The following is a 21060-nucleotide window of genomic DNA, read 5'->3' on the forward strand; positions in this document are numbered from 1 at the left end:
AACATCCAGCAAAGTTCAAGCAAATTCCAGCCCTGAGGCCAGAGAGATAGAACAGAAGTTAAGGTGTTTCCCTGGCTTGCAGCCAACCCTAGTTCAATCCCTGGCATACCTCAAAGTCCTCTGAATCCAAACAGGAGTGATCTCTAAGTGCAGAGTCAGGAATAAATCCTGAGCACCACCGGGTGTGGACCCCCCCCCCCATAAAAACCCAAACTAGAACAAAATATTCCTGTCTCTAGGGCTGAGATGTAATAACCTTGGGGTATGACTGTGACCCATAGACCATAGAAACAGGATGCAATTTCCATGCACAGATAAAGAAACAGGGCTCTAGGCCAGAATGATAGCACAATAGGTAAGCCGCTTGCCTTCCATGCAACTGATGCAAGTTCAATCCCTGCCATCCCATGTGGTTCCCTGAGCCCTGTCAGGAGTGATTTCTGAGGACTGAACTAGGAATAATCCCTGACATCTTCTTTTCAGAGTTCACTTAACACCAAACCAGTTGCTACAAATTTTTGTTACAAAATTTATCATTTTCACCCTGTTTCATATTTAATTCAGCACTTTCACCTGATGGGCTTGGTTGGTCCTCAAAGCTGATACTTGGGTTCCCTGGGTCATGGGAGCTAGCAGGGCAGCTGAAGATGAGGTTGCCCAGCACAAAAAAATTGCTGGGAGTGCTAAACTGAGATTTGAGTGTCTGCCAGAAGTTCCAGAATCCTTTTGGGGGGAAGGAACCTCTGAAGTAAACATTTAAGATGGGATTGCTAGTTTATGCCCAACTCATCGCAGATGCATGAGAAAAGATGTCAAAGGAACCCTCTTAAGACACTATGTATATGTGGGCATAGACCTAATGTGATGAGACAAATAACCTACACACACACACACACACACACACACACACACACACACACACACACACACACACACACACACATACACACACACACACGGTAGTACTTTCACGGCAGCTTCTCTCATGCACACTCAATCCTTTCAGATCTTGGAAGCAGCAGATCAACACCACTGCCGCCCAACTTCACCCCAGCCCTATTGGTTTAAATATATTTTTATTAATAAGAAACTCATCCACCCTCAAGGAGGTCAGCAGTTTGCAGGAGCTCCACAACCAGAGACAACCAGAGATGCTGGCTCTTTGCTTTCCATCTGGAGACTACAACCAGAGATAGTCCATGCAGACTCCTCCAGAAGCACGCCAGAGTTCCCACTGGGGAAGGTCCAGTGGGTGTCCAGCTGATGCTTTGGGCCTTCACAAGCTTGGGGGAGTTTCCAGCACCCCTCTGTCTCGCTGAGCATCACAGTTTCCAGAGGCCCAAGACTTGTCCTTTGCAGGGGACCTTGAGCGCGCCCCGCCTCCCCCAGCAGCACCCCCCAGCTGGAGCACTGAGGCCCCACAGATGTCTAAGGGCGGGTAGGCTCGCAGTTCGAGGCCTTAGGTAGCTGGTCAGAGACAGAGGCTGAGATCCTTGCGCACGCGGCAGCGGTGGCACTGCACCACGCAGCACCAGTGGAAGCGGCACAGGCAGTTCTCCTCCAGCTGCACGCTCTCCTGGCGGTGTCCACGGCCGCAGCACAGCAAGTCACAGCCGCTGAGGTCCGGGGCGCTGCTGTTGCAGGCGCGGCCTCGTGTGCCCGGCGAACCTGTGCGCCGGTTAGGGGCGCAGAAGTCGGGCGAGTCGGCGGCGTAGAGCAGGTCGGCGCGGCCAGGCGGCTTGAGCGTGCGGACGGCGGGCAGCAGCGCTTTGCCGTCGTTGGTGCCCATGACGCGCGAGGCGCCGTGGAAGCGCTCGAGAAGCCGGGCGCCCACCTCGCGGAACGGAGGGAGCTTCTGCCAGCAGGTTCGCAGCGCGCAGGAGCCCGACAGCCCGTGGCACTTGCATTCCGTGCGCGTGTGACTCCGGACAGCCTGCGGGGCGCAAGGGGAAAGAGAGGAGAGCACTGTGGTGGTGGTGGTGGTGGTGGGTTTGGGAAGCGAAAGTGGAGGAGATTAAAGAATTGAAAAGATTAAATTTAAAACCAGGGCATGGGGGAGTGGAAAGAGTGGAAGGCAGACTGAGACTTTTCTTTTTTTTTTTTTTCTTTCTTTTTTTTTTTTTTTTTGGTTTTTGGGCCACACCCGGCAATGCTCAGGGGTTGCCTGGCTGTCTGCTCAGAAATAGCTCCTGGCAGGCACGGGGGACCATATGGGACACCGGGATTCGAACCAACCACCTTTGGTCCTGGATAGGCTGCTTGCAAGGCAAATGCCGCTGTGCTATCTCTCCGGGCCCTGAGACTTTTCCTGAAGCTTGAGAGAGACAGAGCGGGGCTGGAGAGACAGCACAGCCATAGGGAGTTTGCCTTGCCTGTGGTCGACCTGGGAGGGACTCGGTTCGATTCCCTGTATCCCATATGGTCCCCCCAGCCTGCCAGGGGCGATTTCTGATCGAGTAGCCAGGAGTAACCCCTGGTCACCGGATATAGGCCAAAAACCAAAGGGGGGGGGAGAGAGAGAGAGAGAAAGAGAGAGAGAGAGAGAGAGAGAGAGGGAGGGAGGGAGGGAGGGAGAGAGAGAGAGAGAGAGAGAGAGAGGGAGGGAGAGAGAGAGAGAGAGAGAGAGAGAGAGAGAGAGAGGAAGGACAAAGAGAGGGCCGGAGAGATAGCATGGAGGTAAGGCGTTTGCCTTGCATGCAAAAGACAGTGGTTTGAATCCCAGCATCTCATATGGTCCCTCAAGCCTGCCAGGAGCGATTTCTGAGCGTGGAGTCAGGAATAACCCCTAGTGCAGCCTGGTGTAACACACACACACACACAAAAGAAAACAAACAAAATGAACTGAGAGAGACAGAATGGACAGAGACAGACAGAGAGATAAAGATCCTGTTTGTCCTGCCAATCGGGCCCTCTCATTCCTAACCCTCACTGGCGCCCTGGGCAGGCTAAGTCTGTCTCTACACCCCTCTCCAAGGCTCTGACAAGTATGCGGGCCTGTTCTGACACCCATTTTTGGGCCCTCTCCCCTGACTATCCCAGTGCCTCAGTCCTGAACTCCAGAGAGTGCAACATGTGGGGTGTCTTTAGAAGGCCACCGGAGAGATAGCACAGCGGCTTTTGCCTTGCAAGCAGCCGATCCAGGACCAAAGGTGGTTGGTTCGAATCCCATATGGTCCCCCGTGCCTGCCAGGAGCTATTTCTGAGCAGACAGTCAGGAGTAACCCCTGAGCAACGCCGGGTGTGGCCCAAAAACAAAACAAAACAAAACAAAAAAGAAGGCCCTAAGACTGGGGCATAGGGCTACAGGTAGCAATACACCCCCACTCTCCATCTGAGGGTGAGATTACTCAGAAGCTCAGACTTGGGTGCACCCTTGCAGACCTCTCTTCTCCCCTTCCCCCTCCTCCGGAAGTGGGAGCTTGTGAGGGGGTCCTCCATACAGAGGAAAGGAGGTCCACACTGATTCTGGTAACATACTGGACAGGAGCTACTGGCAGTCAGCTAGCAAGGCCCCATGCACTCACAGGTCCTCTGAATTCAACTCCCCATTTCCCCATCTCCTCTATTCTTACTCCTTTCCCCCAATTATTTCTGCAGCCTGCTTGTCCCTTTCCAGACTGTCCTTGCTCCTAGCCTCCTTTGCTTCAACAGACCTCCTCTGCCCCAGCTCCTAGACCTTCTTTCAGCCCTCACTGATTAAAAAAAATATAGGGAGTGGGTAGGAGCTATAGTACAGTAGGTAGAGCATTGGCCTTACATGTGGCAGATCTTAATTAGAGCCCCAGCATCTCAATTGTTTCTCTGAGACCAGTAGTGATTTCCTAAGTGCAGAGTCAGGAGTAACCTCCCCAAGTGATGATCTCTTGTAGAACGGCATCCCACTTGCACCAGCCCTGCCTCACCCCACCAAGTTTCCCAAATGATTCCCACACATGCCACAACACCACACATGGCAGTGCACTCATCTACATTAGCACATGCCCACACCTGCATATTAACACATATCATACTACTAAATATGTTCACACATGTTAACACATGCACACATTAACATATATACCAAACATACAGCACATAAACGCCATATGTCTATGAATGCTAACACACATGCACATTAATATATACCCATGCATATTAATATATGCATATGTATAAAGGCAAAAATTGCATACATATGTATCCATGTTAACATGTACCTATATATGATGTACTCACATATACTAGCATGTCTATGCTTAACATATGCATGCCCATGTGACTACATGCATTGACATGCAACAATACATGCTAACATGTGCGTATGGTGACAACTCACACATTGACACATCTTACCTTAACATATATCTACATGTGAACACTTGAGCCAATGGGTGTTAACATACTCACATATTAACATGTGCCTTGTCTATCCATATATTAGCAGGTATTAACATGCCCACACATATGCATCAGTACATGTTATATAGACACTTTCACTCCCACCCTCAGTTCCTAATGCACTCCCACCAGTGTGCTCCACAATCTCACACATTGACTCACAAACACACATACTCACACTCTCATAGACAGCTCATTCTCACATATTCTCACACACTCGCGGGCTCATAAACATACTTACACTCATAGATTTTTTTTTTTTTTTTGGTTTTTGGGCCACACCCAGCGTTGCTCAGGGGTTACTCCTGGCTGTCTGCTCAGAAATAGCTCTTGGCAGGCATGGGGGACCATATGGGACACCGGGATTGGAACCACCTTTGGTCCTGGATTGGCTGCTTGCAAGGCAAACGCCGCTGTGCTATCTCTCCGGGCCCTACACTCATAGATTTACTCACACACTCTCACCATCATATACATTCACTCCCACACACTCCTACTTCCATGCTGATGTGCAGTCACACACACACAGTCCCCCACAAACAACACACTGATAAGCATTCACTCTCACAACTCACAGTTGGACACACTCTCGTTCAGACACAGATACACTTCCCCCCCAAACTCACAAGTCTCACACTCTCTCATACTCCTGCACACCCTCACCCTAGCCCTCACTCACCAGCCTGCCAGCCTCATTGTTGTGCAGTTGCACCAGCGCACGGATGTCCCCATGTCCCCTCTTGTGCTGTGCATCCATAAAGAGTCTCGACTTCTCATCCCCGAAGTCCACGTCGTCACCACAGCCACCCCACTCCCAGGCTGCGCTGCCTTCAGCGGGACCGGAGAGGTCAGGCAGGCCTGGGGGCCGGGGGACCCGCCCTCGAGGGGCCTGGCAGCCACACTGCAGCAGCTCCCCCATGGAGCAGGCTTGCGTGACGGCATGGCTGGCACCTGCCGCAGTGATGGCAAACACAAAAGCAGTCTCGCGGATATCTATGGGAACAGGGCTGGAGTCGGAAACCCATAGGCCTGCGGCCAAGTGGCAGGGGGGACAACTGGGCAGCCTCCCCCAAATGCCACCCTGTCCTCTGGTTGCCTAGAGAAGAAAGGGCAAATCCTCAGCCCACCACCCACATATCCCCTGCACACTGACCCTGCTGCAGGACGCGCCCAAAGGCCTTGCTGTGACTGGAGCAGTTCCAGCGACGGAAACGAAACTGGAACTGGCACTCTCGGACCCCGAGCCGGGCACCCCGGGCGAGCTCGGCCACCACTTCCGGTTCTGTTTGACACAACTCAGCCTGTCGCCCGGCCAGCCGCCGAGCCTTTCTGCAGATGCTGGTGGGATCCATGACCAAAGGACTGCCCACGGCCCTGGGAAGCAAAGAACAGTGGATTAGAGGCGCACCTTAAAAGGGGGACGATGGGGGAGAGGGAGCAGGAAATATGCCTATCCCCCCCACTTACCCCCAACATGCTCTCCAGCTAGCTGGCACTGGCCCCATTCTGTTGTCTTCCCGTCCATGTCTGTGCCCTTCTTTTTTTTTTTTTTTTTTTTTGGTTTTGGGGTCACACCCAGCAGTGCTCAGAAGTTACTCCTGGCTCTATGCTCAGAAATCACTCCTGACAGGCTCAGGGGACCATATGGGATGCCAGGATTTGAATCACCATCCTTCTGAATGCAAGGCAAAATGCCTTACCTCCATGCTACCTCTCCAGCCCCTCTGTGGCCCTTCTTAATAAAATTTTAGACTGAAATTGCTACAGAGCAAAGAGTTGGTCTCCTTTACGCCATTGGGGCCACATGTGCCACTCCCTGCACTGTTCCCAGCAACCATACTGTGATGCAGGCTGAAACCACAAGCTGCCTGCAAAGAATGTGCTCCAGCCCTGAACACCATCTTCCCAGCTTTTCCGTGGTGCATCTTCTTTCATCAGTAAATTCTGAGATTTTGACTTGGTGAAAACCACTGTCAGGGAGTGAAAATTCAACAAGCCTGACCTCAATGCAGACCAGGGAAGAAATGAACAGAAGGAAGACCATAAGGGCAGGACAGACAAAAGAACAGAAGATGTAGACACACTGAGCAGAGTGGGTAGTGTAAGAGAAGGATTTGTCTGGTCTTCTTGGCCCACAAGCTGATGATGTGTTGAATGGACTATGCTGATACAAGAGGGGTGGGGCAGTGACAGGGATCCAGAAAGGCTCAGGCTATGAGGATGTGGGGATCAGAGACCCCAAAGAGTGCCATAGCTCCTTGCTCACTCAAGTTCTTCCTGCAGCACAAAGGGGTCAGCCTTCCTACAATGAGCCTCTCCCTTCCCGAAGGGAATGGAGACCCTCTCAGGTTTAACAATAAAGACCCCATGGGAAGTTCTATACACTTTCAGAAATCTCTCCAAGCCCAGCCTCCTTCCCCCACTTGGTTTCCACAGAGCAGTCTCACTAGGGATTGGACATCAGGGGTTCCATCACCTGTGTGGAACTATTACAACCAGGCAGCATTGCTCAGAGTTTAAGGTGCCAAGAGATGCACATGGAAGTTGAGAGTGGTCAGTAGGCAGAGAAGATTCTGGGAGGGAATATGAGTAGGCAGAGTGGAAAATGTGGGGGAGAGTATAGTGGATTGGCCCACCCCCCACCCCACCCCACCCCGGTCCATGTAGGACATTGCCACTAGATGTCCCTGTGCCCAGCACAGGTACCTGACAATGAGATGACAGGACTGCCCTTTTGTGTCCCGTTTACTCCTTTATTGGATAATTCGTGTATCCACAAAGAACTCCCAGAATGAAAAATTGATGTCCATCCCCTTATCCCCTTGTGGTGGGAGATCTTGGTAATATTTATCCGCAGCAAATAATCCACACAATCAGGAGGGTAAATGGGTAAAAAGTTTGGGTGCAGAGAGTCCTTTGTCAGCCTACTACCAGCTTCAAAAAACATCTGCAGCCAGCCAGTAACCTCTATCAAAAGACCCTGAACACCTCGCTCCTCAACTATTTATTTGGCTCTCAACAGCGCCCCCACCTGGAAGGTCAAGGTGGGACAACAGGCAAAGAATAATCTTACGGAAATGTTTTCATATACAACATGCCCCACTAGCGCAAAAGGAAGCCAGGGCTCAAGACACACTCAGAGCCCAGTAGACACTGCTGCAAATGATGCTCACAGGGAGGAGTGTATGCCCAGTACTGTACAGCCACATACATACATATACACACATTCACACACATCTACCTCGTACATGCCACTCACTCATATACCATACACACAATGCACCATATATACAGATACAAATATCATATGTGTGCACCACAACACATATAGTACACAAACATGGCAGACACATACAGAAGATTAACAAACATGCATAAAGCATGCCACACACAATATACTTATCATATACATATATTACACAGGTATTTTCATGCATGCCATACACCCACCACATACACACAATCACATGTATCTCTTGCACCCATGACCCGTATTGCAGTGGTTCTTCGCTGTTAACTTTGCTGGGTATTTGTGAATCCAAGAACAGCCCCCAGAATGAGAAATTACTTCCCATCCCCTTGTCCCCTTTCGGGGGAAGACCTTGGTAATATTTATCCGCAGCAAATAATAATCCACACAGACAAGAACGATAGGGTTTAAAAGATCGGGCAAGGAGAGCCAGAGAATCCTCCTGCAGCCAGCAGCTTTTTCACAGAAGGCCCCTCACTCCTCTCCTTCAAGCTATTTATTCCCAACTCCACAGCGCCCCACCTGGAAGGGTTAGGTGGGGCAAAAGTCACAGAACAATCCTAAGGAAACACTTTTATATACAATTCCAAGAATCATCTTATGGAAACTTTTTCATATGCTACACCGTATATATATAGATACAAGTGACATATAAGCTACACACATACATACACACAAGGACACAGGCATCACGCACAGACACATCATGCACCTATCCCCACCCCTGCCAGACCTATCCTCACCTGTACTCTGCAGTCTAGGGGAAGCTGAGGTTCTCCTGTCAGAGATGAGACTCAGTGTTCAGCCTGGCCCGTTCTGCATGGCAACGGCAGCTGGGCTGGTGCAGCCTCAAATCTCCAACACCATGGATGGTGCAGCAGTAGGAAGCAGGTTCAAGTGGGGCTCAAGACGGGGCATCCTACCTGATTCTCAGCGAGCGACCCTCTGGAATTGGCCAGTCTCCCACCCCTCGTCTACTGTTCGTAGAATGGGCCCTAGGTAGCCACCGGAGGACCTGTGTCCTCACTGGTAGGTGTCAAGGCATTCGAATTCCTCCCACTGTTTTGAGGGGCAGTGTGAGGTCACATCCTGTAGTGCTCAGGGATTATACTCCTGGCTCTGTACTCAAGAATCATTTCTGCTGGTCCTCCTGGGATCAGCTACATGCAAGTCAAAAGCCTCACCCTCTACTCTATAACTTTGGCCCTTCCTCCCAAATATTTTTTTGTGGGGTTCTTTTTGTTTTTGTTTTTGTTTTTGAGCCACACCCGGTGATACTCAGGGATTACTCCTGGCTATGCACTCAGAAATTGCTCCCAGCTTGGGGGACCATATGGGACTCCGGGGGATCAAACTGCAGTCTGTCCTAGGCTAGTGTAGGCAAGGCAGACACCTTATGGCTTGCACCACCACTCCGGCCTCGATTGGGTTCTGATTTGTGGGGTCACTTCTTGTGCTACTTGGGGAACCATGTGGTTCTAAGCATTAGATCTGGATCTTTTGCATGCAAAGCTGTGTACTGGCTCTTTAAGCTATCTCCCTAGCTCTCCCCACATTTTTTAGGGAGCCACCCGTTGTGGTACTCAGCAGTTACTCCTGACTCTGCACTCAGAAATTATTCCTGGTAGTGCTCCGGGGACCATATGAGGTGCCAGGGATTCTACCCGGGTTGGCTGCATGCAAGGCAAACACCCTGTCTGCTGTATTATTGCTCCTGCCCCATGTCCCTCAACATTTTTAAATTTATTTTAATTTATTTATTTATTTTGGTTTTGGGGCCACACCTGGCAGTGCTCAGGTGTTACTCCTGGCTCTGTGATCAGAAATTGCTCCTGGCAGGCTCCGGGGACCCTATGGGATGCGGGGAATTGAATCTGAGAATCTGTCTCAGGTCATCTGCTTGCAAGGCAAAAGCCCTACTACCACTGTGCTATCTCTCTGCCCCCTCTGCCCCTCTGCCTCTTTAATTCTGCTCCTTCCCTCAGCCCCTTTAATTTTCATTTAAAATGAAAATTTACATATAGGAAGTGATTCATAGAATACTATTGTTTTTTCTTTGTATGGTACTTGGGCAACACTCCTAGGTGTGCTCTGGGGATCATATGGGAGGGCCAGGACTGAATCCAACTGCAGGGAAAACAAACAACCTGCTTGCTCTATCTCTGGCTCCAGAACACTGCTATAAAGAGAATCCAGCTCATGGTAGAGAAAGGCAAATCAGAATGAAGGACTTTTGACACTTGGTCCTCATAACATGACAGAGCTGTGGCAGGAGATTCTCCTGGGAGCACAGGGCCCTGGGAAACATGGGCTTTGCTGGCATGGCACCTGCTCAGCAGGACTTAGTGGCCTGAAGGTCTTTGCTATTGCTCTCCACTTGCTCCTGACCCAGCTCTCCAGCCCCCTTCTGCTGGCTCACTGCCTCTCTACCAAGGCTGTGGTGCTTATCTCCTCAAGGTTTCTCTGTCCCTTTCCTCTCTGCCCCCTCCGCAGCTCCAGAAGGCAGCAGAAGGTGGAGCACATAGGGGACCACAACAGAAAACCTCTTGACCTTGACTGCTTCCAGGGGCTAGAGAGATAGGAGAGGAATTGGGATAGCCAGAGGCATGGGGCTGACCCTTGGTGGAGGTGAAGGTCTGCTCCCCAGCTGCAGAGAATAAGACTTGTTTACCAGCTGGTCAGGCGAAGGATTGGGGAGGAGGAAGCTCCAGGGACCAACTTACTCCCTGCCCTCCTGTCCTGGCTGCTTTACTCATGTGGTGAGAAAAGAGGATCAGACACTAAAGCTATGCTTCACCCATTGGCTAGATCCAGGTGAGCTGAAGCCTTCTGGGCATGCCAGTGTCCTCTCTGAGCTCCCCCAAAAATGAGAGGCTCTCTTCAATTCTACCATTGGGGGACATTTTGAGATAAAAGTTCCCCAGCTCAGGTTCTATCTCCAACATAACCCCTGAGCATCCCTAGCTGTGGTCCAAAACAAAATAAATAAATAAAATAAAAATAAAACCCTGGAGAGAGCTGGAGAGATAGTATAGGGATTAAGGTGCTTGCTTGCATCCCACCAACCCCAGTTTAAATTCCTGCTACCAAATATGGTCTCTGTATTATTGCTAGGAATCACTTTTTTATTTTTATTTTGTTTTTGTTTTTGGGTCACACCCAGTAGTGCTCAGGGGTTACTCCTGGCTCACGTTCTGAAATTGCTCCTGGCAGGCACGGGGGACCATATGGGATGCTGGGATTTAAACCACCGTCCTTCTGCATGCAAGGCAAACAACCTACCTCCATGCTATCTCTCCGGCCCAAGCACAAAACCAATACTAGTCCCTGAGCACTGCAGAATGTGGTCCAAACATCTTATCTTACCAAAATTAAATAAATAAATAAATAAAAAACACACAAATTTAAACAAATCATAAGAGCATGAACTCATAAGGGGGCCATTCTAGAATATTCTAGAACATTCTAGAATATGTGAGACCCTGAGTCCTATTCCTGGTCCTGCATGTCCCCCAGAGCACTTCCGTTCGGCCCTGTTGAGCGTCCCCCCTCCCAGCTGTTGGACCAAGCACCAATCTTTTAAGAGCATTGACCCTGGGCCCCACCCCCAGCTCCTCTCGAAAAGGACCCCTATAAAATATATAGTAAAAGGCTCATTCAGTCTTTGGGGCAGGATTGGCAGAGGGCCAGCTCAATAAAGCTACCCCCTTTAGGAGCATCTGCACTTGTACCGAAGTCTAAGAATGTAGGGATGGATCATGGGATGGAGCTGAGACCATCATCAATGGCCTTTTCCTTGGGCCGAACCTATTGTACAGAAGGTTGAGCACTTGCCTTACACACAGACAGCCCAGGTTTGATCCATGATATCCCATATGGTCCCCTGAGCACGTCTCCTGAGTGCAGAGCGAAGAGAAACCCTTAAGCATTGCTGGCTGTGACCCATAAATAAAACAAACCAAAATACCATTCCCTGGTGTAAAAAAGCAAACAGCCTCACTCTTAAAGAAGTCTATGTGTTGGGGGGTGTTCTTTACATGACTGTAATCATACAACTGCAATCATGTTTGTAATCATGGTGTTTAAATAAAGATAATTAAAAAAAAAAAAAGAAGTCTGTGTGCACATAGGAACAGGTACACTCCAGTCCTGGCCTATGCCTCCATATCTGTGTGGGGAGCATCATTTGCTGATAGAGGTGACCTCAGGGATCTGCTGTTCCTCCTGGCACACTCTAAAGATCTAGCCAGAGACCTAGGGTTCAGACCTGACCCACTTGGATTTAGAGACCAAAGGGAACACTAGAGTCTGAGAGTCTAAGGCCCTACACCCTTAACACAGATCAAAATTCCCCAGCCCAGGTTCTACCTCCAACATTCAATGGTCCCCATGCACTTTTTGGAGCAACCGCAACCCTCCATACTAGCAGGACATGTCCTGCATGTCCCCCAGAGCACTTCTGTTTGGCCCTGTTGAGCATCCCCCCTCCCAGCTTCTGGACCAAACACCAATCCTTCAGGAGATTGACCCTGGGTTCCACTCCAGCTCCTCTTGGTAAGAAACCCTATAAAAATATATAGTATATAGAGGAAGAAGGAAGGACACTCACCCTCATCACTCAGTGGATGGGTCCCCATGGCAGAAAAGGTGGGTGTATCTTTCAAAGCCCAAGGGGCCAAGGAAGTGTCAGAGGCACTAGTCCCATGTGCCACACTGCCCCCATGTTTAGTAGGGCTGGTTGCTCTGAGCCCATCCAGACTGTACCCAGATCTTCTGGACTCTGAGTCACACACACACACACACACACACACACACACACACACACTTCTACTTTTAAAGCCATCCAAAGTTTTCTTTGCTTCTTCTCCAGGTCTCAGGAAATTCCATCTCCCCAAAGTACCTGCTCTCCTGAGCCCCAGTGCCCCTAACTCCTGTATATTCCTGAGTTCACTCACCACTCATTGGGGAGGTAGAAGTGGGGTATCCTTATCGCACAAATAATTTTGTGATTTCTCTGTCTCTCTTTTTAATTGGGGAGGGCATGGGTCACACTTGGTAGTGCTCAGGGTTTGCTATTAGCCAGGGGTCTCAAACTCAATTTACCTGGGGGCCGCAGGAGGCAAAGTCGGGGTGATCCTTGAGTGCAAAGTCAGTAGTAAGCCTTGAACATTGGGGGGTGTGACCTAAACAACTAAAACAAAACAAAACAAAAAAAGATTCCTCTAGGGCAGGGCCACAAAATGTTGTACGGAGGGCCATTTGCAGCCCGTGGGTCTCGAGTTTGAGACCCCTGCTTAGCTCTATGCTCAAGGATCACACCTGGTGCTCTTCAGGGAACCATATGCCCAAGAAGAACATGTGGTGCCAGAGATCAAACAGGGGTCAACCGCATGCAAAGTTAAGGCCACGGGCCTTAATCCAGGGGCTAGTCATGGTTCTGTGCTCATGAATTGTTCCAGGCAGTAGTTGGGGATCAAACTGGGGTCAGCTGCAAGCAAGACTCTCTCTAGCCCCTGTCATGCCTTTTCGTGTTTTTCTTTTCCTTTCTGTTTGTTTGTTTGTTTGTTTGTTTGTTTTGAGTCACACCTAGTGATGCTCAGAGGCTGCCTCCAACATGGGGGTCACTCCTAGTTATGCTCAGGGAATAATATGGTACAGGGGCTCCAACACACAAAGTATGAGCTCCAGCCATCTGAGCCATCTCCTTGATTTTATTTTATTTTTTATTTTTTATCTTACCTCTTCCATTAGAGCAGGGGTCCTCAAACTTTTTAAACAGGGGACCAGACCATTGGAGGATCTGACTATAGTAAAAACAAAACTTATGAACGAATTCTTATGTACACTGCATATATCTTATTTTGCAATGAAGAAACAAAGCAGATACAAATACAATATGTGGCCCACGGGCCATAATTTGAGGACCACTGCATTAGAGAGAAAAGTCTTTTTAGGGCTGGAGTGATAGCACAGCAGTAAGAGCTTTCCTTTGCATGCGGACAACCCAGGACAGACCCAGTTTTGATCTCTGGCATCCCATAAGGTCCCCTGTGCCTGCCAGGAGCGATTTCTGAGTGCAAATCCATGAGTAACGCGAGAGTGCTGCCATGTGGCCCAAAACCAAACAACAAAACAAAACAAAAAAAACCCTCTTTTGGGGGCCAGAGAGCTTGTATAGCAAGTATGGTACTTGCATTGCAAGCAGCAACATGGATTTGATCCCCAGCATCTTGTATGGTCCCTGGAGCACCACCAGAAATGATTCCTAAGTGTAGAGCCAGGAGTGACCCCTGAGCATTACTAGGTGTGTCCCCAAAACAAAACAAAACAAAACATCTTATAACAGTGTCAGGAATTTAATTCAGGACCTAAGACATGCAAGGCAAGTACTCAACTGCCGAGCTACAAACCAGTCCTTTAGGTATTTTTGATGAGATCAAGGGATCTGAACCCCACCTGACAATGCTCAGGGCTTACTCCTGGCTCTGCAATAAGGGGGGTCACTCTTGGTGGTGCTTGGAGAACCCTATGTGGTGCTGAGAATGAAACAAAAGTGCCATAACCCCAGTGCTTTCTCCCCAGTGCCTAATAGAAAATTCTCTAAAGACAGAGATCACCCAAGGCAATACCATTCTGCAGATACACTGGGTCTTTGGGGACCCATTAGACTGGAGGTTTGGCCACGGGCTCTGCCATGGGCTCACTCTGGAATGGTCAGGAGTCTGGGCCATGCATTCCTAAATGGCATGATGAAATGACCTCTCATGCTGGACTGGCCTCCCTCCCTCTGTCTAGTGTTCTTTCCTTTGTCTTCAAAGCCCCCCTAATCCTGATTCTTTTCTAGGGTCTGCACAGTAAGTCAGCTGTGCTACCCCTTGACCTCTCAGCTGGGATCTCTGCACCCCTCTACTCACCTGGCCTACCCCACCATGCCAGGACCAGCGAATCCCTTTCGGGACCATCCCCTTCCTCAGTCAATTACTCGGGTCAAGGGGATCACAGACCCTTCCCTCCTGCCAGGGGTGTCCTGAGCAGCCCCCCCCCATTCTATTTCCCTATTCTCCTCCCCACCCCCTCCTCCCAGCTGCCAGCAGAGGGAGCCCTGGGCCCTGGGGCTGGGAGTGGGGGCTGCAAGGGGAGGTGGGGAGGTGGGTGGTGGAGAAGGGGCAGAAAAATGCTGCCTGACGGCTGCGGCGGCTCGGCCCGGGCCTGTGCCCGCCCGCCCGCCCGTCCGGTCCTGCTCGGTGTAACTCGGTAATTATGGCTCCCCTCCCCCCAGCCGCTGCCCCCACCCCCACCGCCACATCAAAGCCCGAGATGCCCCAGCTCCATTAACCCCTGCCTCCCCGCGCCTGCCCCTCCCCCACGCCCACCTCCTGGGGACCCCTTAGTGACCAGAGGCACAAATTTCTCCATGCCAGCAGGCTTTGGCCATACCTGAAGGCTTCCTACCGGGCAGGGATGGGGGACCCAAGACCGGACACCCGTTTTCCCTTCCTGTCATGTGCCAGGTGCCAACGATCACCCTTGAACCCGTGAGGATAAGGGGTGCCATGGAAGGCCCCACCCTTTACACACATGGACAGGAAGGTGGTCAGCAGGACCTGGGACTCCCCACCCCAGCCCTCTGCTTTCTCATTCTGGGTGACTTTAGGCTTAGACTAGCTGGATTGTGTCCTCGCCATGGAGTGAGAAGAAGGTACCAGGTATCTCACTCCAGTGCGCATTTCACTTGGGGTGAGGGGCTTCTTCTGAGGGGAAGGGGCCTCACAGAGGCCAAATAGCTCAGCTCCTCAATGCACTGAGGTCACAAACTAGGGGACGTTCTCTCCCCTGTTTCAGCCTAGGCCCCAGGGACAGACACCCTCAGAACTGGCTGAGGGCCTGCCTCCTGCCAACAGGGGTGGACCCAGGCCATGTATCCTGTCCTGGCTCATCCCCTCCACAGCTGCTTTTCCCCCATCAAAGTATATACTCTAGAATCTCCTTCAATGGGCCCTGCTGATCAAGCCTCCCCCGCAAGCCCCCCCTTGCAACTCTGGCTTCTGATGAACCCCCCCGCCCCCCACTCCACCCCGGGAAAATGTCAGTGTGCCAGGACTATGGGGGGCTCAGGGCATGCTCTGGCCTGGACCTAGCTGGCCTCCTTTTGCCCCTGCCCTTTTCCGCTCACAGCCCCATTGTCTCTCTCCAGGGGAAGCTGCCAAGATGAGAGGCCTGGAGGGGAGCACTGGATAGAGAGACTACTCCACCCTAGCCCCATCCACCCAGAGCTGGGAGGGTGCCCCCAGCAGGAAGACTGGACTAAAGACAAGATAGGAAAGGATGACAGTGTGTGAGGGGTATAAGGGTCTCTCCCCTAGTCTCTGGCATCTGGAGCCCCTTCTCTCCCACCTCTGGGAGTAGGGGAAATTTAAAAATGAGGCTGGCATGGGTCTCTAGTCCCTAAGGGACAGCTCTGGTCAAAAGACAGGAGGAGATGGAGACTGGGAGGGAGTAGTTGGGTTTGTCCTGATGAAATGAGGGGAGGGCTGGCCTCTTTCATAGCAAGTTGAAACAGAAAGAGGAAGAGAGAAGGGAGACTGATTTGGCCATTCTGTGAGAGCAAGCTATTTTCTACATTCACTGATTGAAGGTATAAATAAAGATGGGTCAGACAGCGAGAAGAATTTGCTGGGGGGTTGCTGTGAAGGGAGGCAGGAGCAAGGGGGAGGGGGAAATCTACTGCTGACCAGAAAGCCAAAATGCCAAAGCACGCGCTCTCTCTCTCTCTCTCTCTCTCTCTCTCTCTCTCTCTCTCTCTCTCTCTCTCTCTCTCTCTCTCTCTCTCTCTCTTCCTTTCCCATCCTCCCTCCCTTGCTTCCCCCCTCCTTCTAAACTGGGGGGGGGCAGAGGACAGAGCCTGTGATGGCCTGGAGGCTGTGGGCTGGACAAAATGACCTCAGGAGAGCCTGGCCCCTGTCCTGGAATCTGAGATTCTGCGATTCACCAAGATATAATCACAGATGGATGGGAGGCTAGAGGCCAGTTCAGAAAGCCACACTGCAAGGAGGAAAGAAGAGAGTGGGAATGCAGAAAACTTCTCTGGAAGCTGAAAAAGTCAAGTCTCTGAGCCTCTGTATTATGGGTCCTCCTTTCCAAACTAGGACAGTTGAATCCTTCAGAGTTCTTGTCCCCCTCTGCTCTCAGCAAGGCTGCTGGGGGAATCCCACAGTTTTTTTCTTCAAGGGAGCCTGGGCAGGCCAGTATTCTCTAAGAAGCAGGGAGGAGAAAGGCAGGCAGCAGTTCCTAGAGATCCAGGAAGAGGTTGCAGGTTCTGGCTGCTCCAGGTATCTAGGGAAGTGAAGGGGTGGGGAGTGGACCTGAGGGCATCTGGGGTGCTGGATCCAACTCAGACAGTCCAACCTGATTTGGGAAGGCCCCAGAGAGGTGGAGAGGATAGGGAGGGATAGGGGAGTCAAACATCCTCAGGAAGGACTCCAGGCTCAGATCAAAGGACTGAAGTGTCAGAGGGAGAGGAGAAGGGAAAGGGCTGCCCTTATCACCCCGGTTACTCACTCTTCACCCAGCCCGCCCCACAGCTGTGACCATGAAGGCCTCTGTGTTCCCCCACACCTGCCCTCCACCCTCCTCCCCAGCTCCTGGCTTCCTGGTCTCCCAGGGACCAGACCTCTCACCCTTCTGGCTACACTCCCACCCAGGGAAGTGGAGCCCCAACAAAAGAACCCACACAGATCTAGACCTCAGCAAGGTGAATCAACCAATTCAGCCACCAAACTGCCCCCAACCCTTTTAGCCTCAGGGTCCCTAGACACAAAGGCTCAGCTCAGGGATCAGGGCAAAGAGATCAGAGAAGAGATAACTGCTCTTGGAGAGAAGGAAGTGCAGTCACTGGCATCATTGCCCAATGCCTGGGTGCCCTGAGTTAAAGTACTTTGAAGATGGAGGAAATGGTGTTTTCTTCATTTGTTTTGGGAGGGGGCATATCTGGAAGTGCTCAGGGGCTGTTTCTGAAAGGGAGGGAGGGAATCAAGTCCTGCCTAGCCTCCTACAAGCAAAACATAAGTTCAACCCTTTGAGCTCTCTCTCTCTCCAACCCCAGAAGGAGCATTTTAACTTGAAAGAATAAGAACCAATTGGACAAAAGTGAGAGAAGAAAAATGAACAAATGAAGAAATTCATCTCCATTCCTTTGTAAAAGGGCAAAGTGGGCCTCAGAAATCATTCGAAAGGGTTGAGTATATTTGTTGCATTTAAGAAACTGGGATTTGATCCCTGGCACCATCTGGGTCTCCCAGCACACCTAGAGCAATCCCTGAGCATAGAACTAGAAGTAGCATCTGAACCCTGACCGTAGAAAGAAAAGAATGAAGGAAGAAAGGGATATAGAGGAAGGGAGGATGGAGGGAAGAAAGTCTGGGGAACAAGAGAAACATCTCTTTACAAAGGCTTCCTTACTGGGGGCCCTAGACTTTAAAACTTAATCAACCCCCCCTTTCACCCATGGCACCTTTAGCAATAATAATTTGGAATAAGAATAAAGGGAACCTATGTTTAAAGAGAACTTCTAACATCAGATCATCTTGTTATGCTTTTCTCAAATCTGCCAGGTCGGTTAGAGTCTGCATCTTTGATAGTTGAGAAATTGAGAGAAGAAATGATTTGGCCAAGGTCAAGCAAATTAATGAAAGGCTGTGATTGGATCTCAAGTGTGTCTACTTTATTCATAGCTGCTACATGAGAATACACTGGGACCAAAGGAAGCATGTTCCTTAGCTATAACCTGAATTGTCCTCGGTTTGCCCCCTCACTGACTCTCCGGGGGGGGGGGGATGTCTCTCCCTTGTCACTAAAGAGAACCCTCACCAGCAGCATCTCCAGGGAAGAAAGGGTTGTGCTGCCGCACCCCTCATTCCAAATCTTGGGAGCACAGCGGAGAAGACATTCCAGCCAGTGACAGGGCCATATGCAAATAGACACAACCTGCCTTCCTAGGACTGGCTGGTGCATCAGAGACTTTTTGACCAAGTCCCTCCTATCCAAACACCGAACTATTCAGGGTTGGTCTTTGCAGCCAAGAAGACTTCCGACGGATAAGGAAAATCTCCCTTATCCGAATCTCCTAGAGGTCTCGGCCACTTTCCCAAGCCCTTGTCCCACTCCCCTAAACAGCCTTAGCTGTCTAAATTTCTGCTAAATCTAGGAAGCCTGATCGACCCCATCCCTTGGCGGGTCAGGCCTTTGTCTCTTCCAAAACTGATCCTCCCCAGTTCCTAGTATTTTCTAAACTGCATCTTTACCCCGTCCAGGACACACAGACATCTGGGAGGAAGCCCAGAAAGCCAGGTGTTTGCCTTAGTTTCCCCCCTTACTTCTCTTCTCACTTGCCTTTACCACCTCCCACTGATCGGGGCTTCGGGAGAATGGGTGAGCAAAGTAGATGGGGAAGTAGTCACTGTTTGACTCCCCCCAGCTGAGACCTCCTTTCACATCCCGCATGCCCTCAATCCAGCGCCCCCAACACCCCCTTTTTTTTTTTAAATCATCTTTTTCCGTATCTCTCACTGCCCATCTATTTTCCCCAACCATCCATGTAGCTTAGTTCTCCCTACTCACCAGGCAAGGCAATTCCAGGGTGCGCTTGCTCGATACCTGGCGGGCAGGGAGGACACCCCCTGAGGAGCGCGCATACAATAGGAGAAGAAGCTGGCAGCTGTGCCCACCACTGGCAGAAGTGCCCGGGCGGAGGCGGGCCCAGAGGGCGGCACGCATCTCCCCCGCACCTCATGCAGGCAGCGCGGGGTGGCTGCCGGGAGCCCCAAGAGGGGTCGCGAGGGTCTTATTCCCCACCCGGGCACCTGGTGCGCTTGGCACTCACCACCAGAGCCCGCCGACGTGCGCGGGGCACAGCAGCAGCAGTAGCAGCAGCCCGAGGCGGGAGGGCGCGGGTGGCAGCATCGTGAGCGCTTGCTTCGGGGTGCGGCGGAGGCTGCGGGGGGCCGGCCGGGGCGCGCGGGAGTCGGGGCGTCAGCTGGAGCCCAGGGGCGCAGAGGAGCGGGCGGCGAGCGCACGGCCGGCGGCGGCGGCAGGGGGGCCCATCCCGGGCGCGCGGAGGGCGCGGCGGAGGCGGAGAACCGACGGGGTAGCCAGAGCCTGTGTCTCCTGCAGAGACCGCTCGGGAGAAGAAATCAGAGCCGGGGGCGGGCCAGGGCGGGGGCGAGCGGGGGGACCGGGGAGGAGGTAAGGGGGGGACCGTTGCGACAGTCAGGCGGCGGGACTCGAGGGAGGGAGCCGCCGTGCGCCCCGGGGCGGAGGGCGGGAGCCAGGTCCCGGGGCGGGGCCCGGGCGCGCTGGGCTGGTGGTTGCGGGGACCCACCCCGAGCCCCTGGGAGCGCCCCCCTACACCCCTGCCACCCCCGGGAGTCGTGGGGGTACGAGGGGAGGGTGGAGAAGGGGTGAGCGCGGGGCTGGAGGTAGTGGGGGAGAAGGAAGAAGAGCTGCGGAATGGGGGCCGGGCTGGAAGAGAGACGTTTGACAGGTTTGTTGACTGTAAAGAGAGAAAACTTGCAAGGAATGAGGGAGTTTGGGGGTAGCTTGGTAGTAGTGGGGGGCTGTGCGGAGAGCCCCCACCCTGGGGCGCTGAGTGCTTGGGCGCGCGCGGGATGTCAAAGCCCAGATGGGTCCGAATAGGTCTCCCCCTCTCCCCGACCCCGCCTGGGAGCCTCGCCTCCACTTTTTTGTTTGTTTGTTTGTTTGTTTTTGGGCCACACCTGGCAGCGCTCAGGGGGTTACCCTGACTCTGTGCTCAGAAATCGCTCCTGGCAGGCACGTTGGACCACATGGGATGCGAGGATTCGAACCACGATCCGTCTGCATTCAAGGCAAACGCCCTACCGCTGTGCTATGTCTCCAGCCCTTCGTCTCCACTTTTTGCAAATTTGCCGTCGCTCCCTGACCACCTCGCCTTTCCCAGCACGAGTGGGCGAGCGGGGTGCGGAGGGGAGGTTAGAGGGCTTGAGGAACCTCTGGACTGGTGGTTGTGCGGAACTGTCGGCTGCAGAGCGCAGCATCACTTCTTCTGCGTGAGACTTTATTCATTCCCGAGTCCGCCCCTGGCCCCTGTCCGCCGCGGGTCCCCTAGCTTGGCCCAGGGCAGAAGGAGTGGGAGAACCAGCTGCAGGTGAGGTGGCTGGCGTTTATCTGATTCTCTAATGCTACAAAAATGTCTTTGATGCCCCCCAAGGCCCCTCCCCACGGCGGGGGGGGGAGATCAAAGGCCCCCGCGGAGGAGGGACAGCTCCATTCATCACCCTGCTGGCAGTGACTGCAGTCCGACCCCCCCCCCACTCACTCTGGCCAGCGTGCCCCAGGGGTGCCGAGGGACAGGTGGTACAGACATTCCACAGCAAGCACCAACCCCCTTCAAGTCATCT

The 21060-nt window shown here is 52.1% G+C and overlaps 2 protein-coding genes across 2 annotated transcripts in view; both read right to left on the bottom strand.

Annotated features, from left to right (window-relative positions):
* Positions 1-21060, bottom strand: part of LOC126000887 (reticulophagy regulator 2-like) — a 545054-nt gene that overhangs the window by 337834 nt on the left and 186160 nt on the right. The gene's annotated exons all lie outside the window — the stretch shown is intronic.
* Positions 1472-19585, bottom strand: WNT6 (Wnt family member 6). Its single transcript, XM_049768046.1, has 4 exons — positions 19506-19585; positions 5531-5751; positions 5057-5370; positions 1472-1933 (listed from the first exon to the last, which is right to left on the bottom strand). Exons 1-4 carry the CDS (start codon positions 19583-19585, stop codon positions 1472-1474), a joined length of 1077 nt encoding a protein of 358 aa, XP_049624003.1.

The sequence above is a fragment of the Suncus etruscus genome, chromosome 2 (assembly GCF_024139225.1).
Source record: "Suncus etruscus isolate mSunEtr1 chromosome 2, mSunEtr1.pri.cur, whole genome shotgun sequence".
In the NCBI taxonomy this organism is placed as follows: Eukaryota; Metazoa; Chordata; class Mammalia; order Eulipotyphla; family Soricidae; genus Suncus; species Suncus etruscus.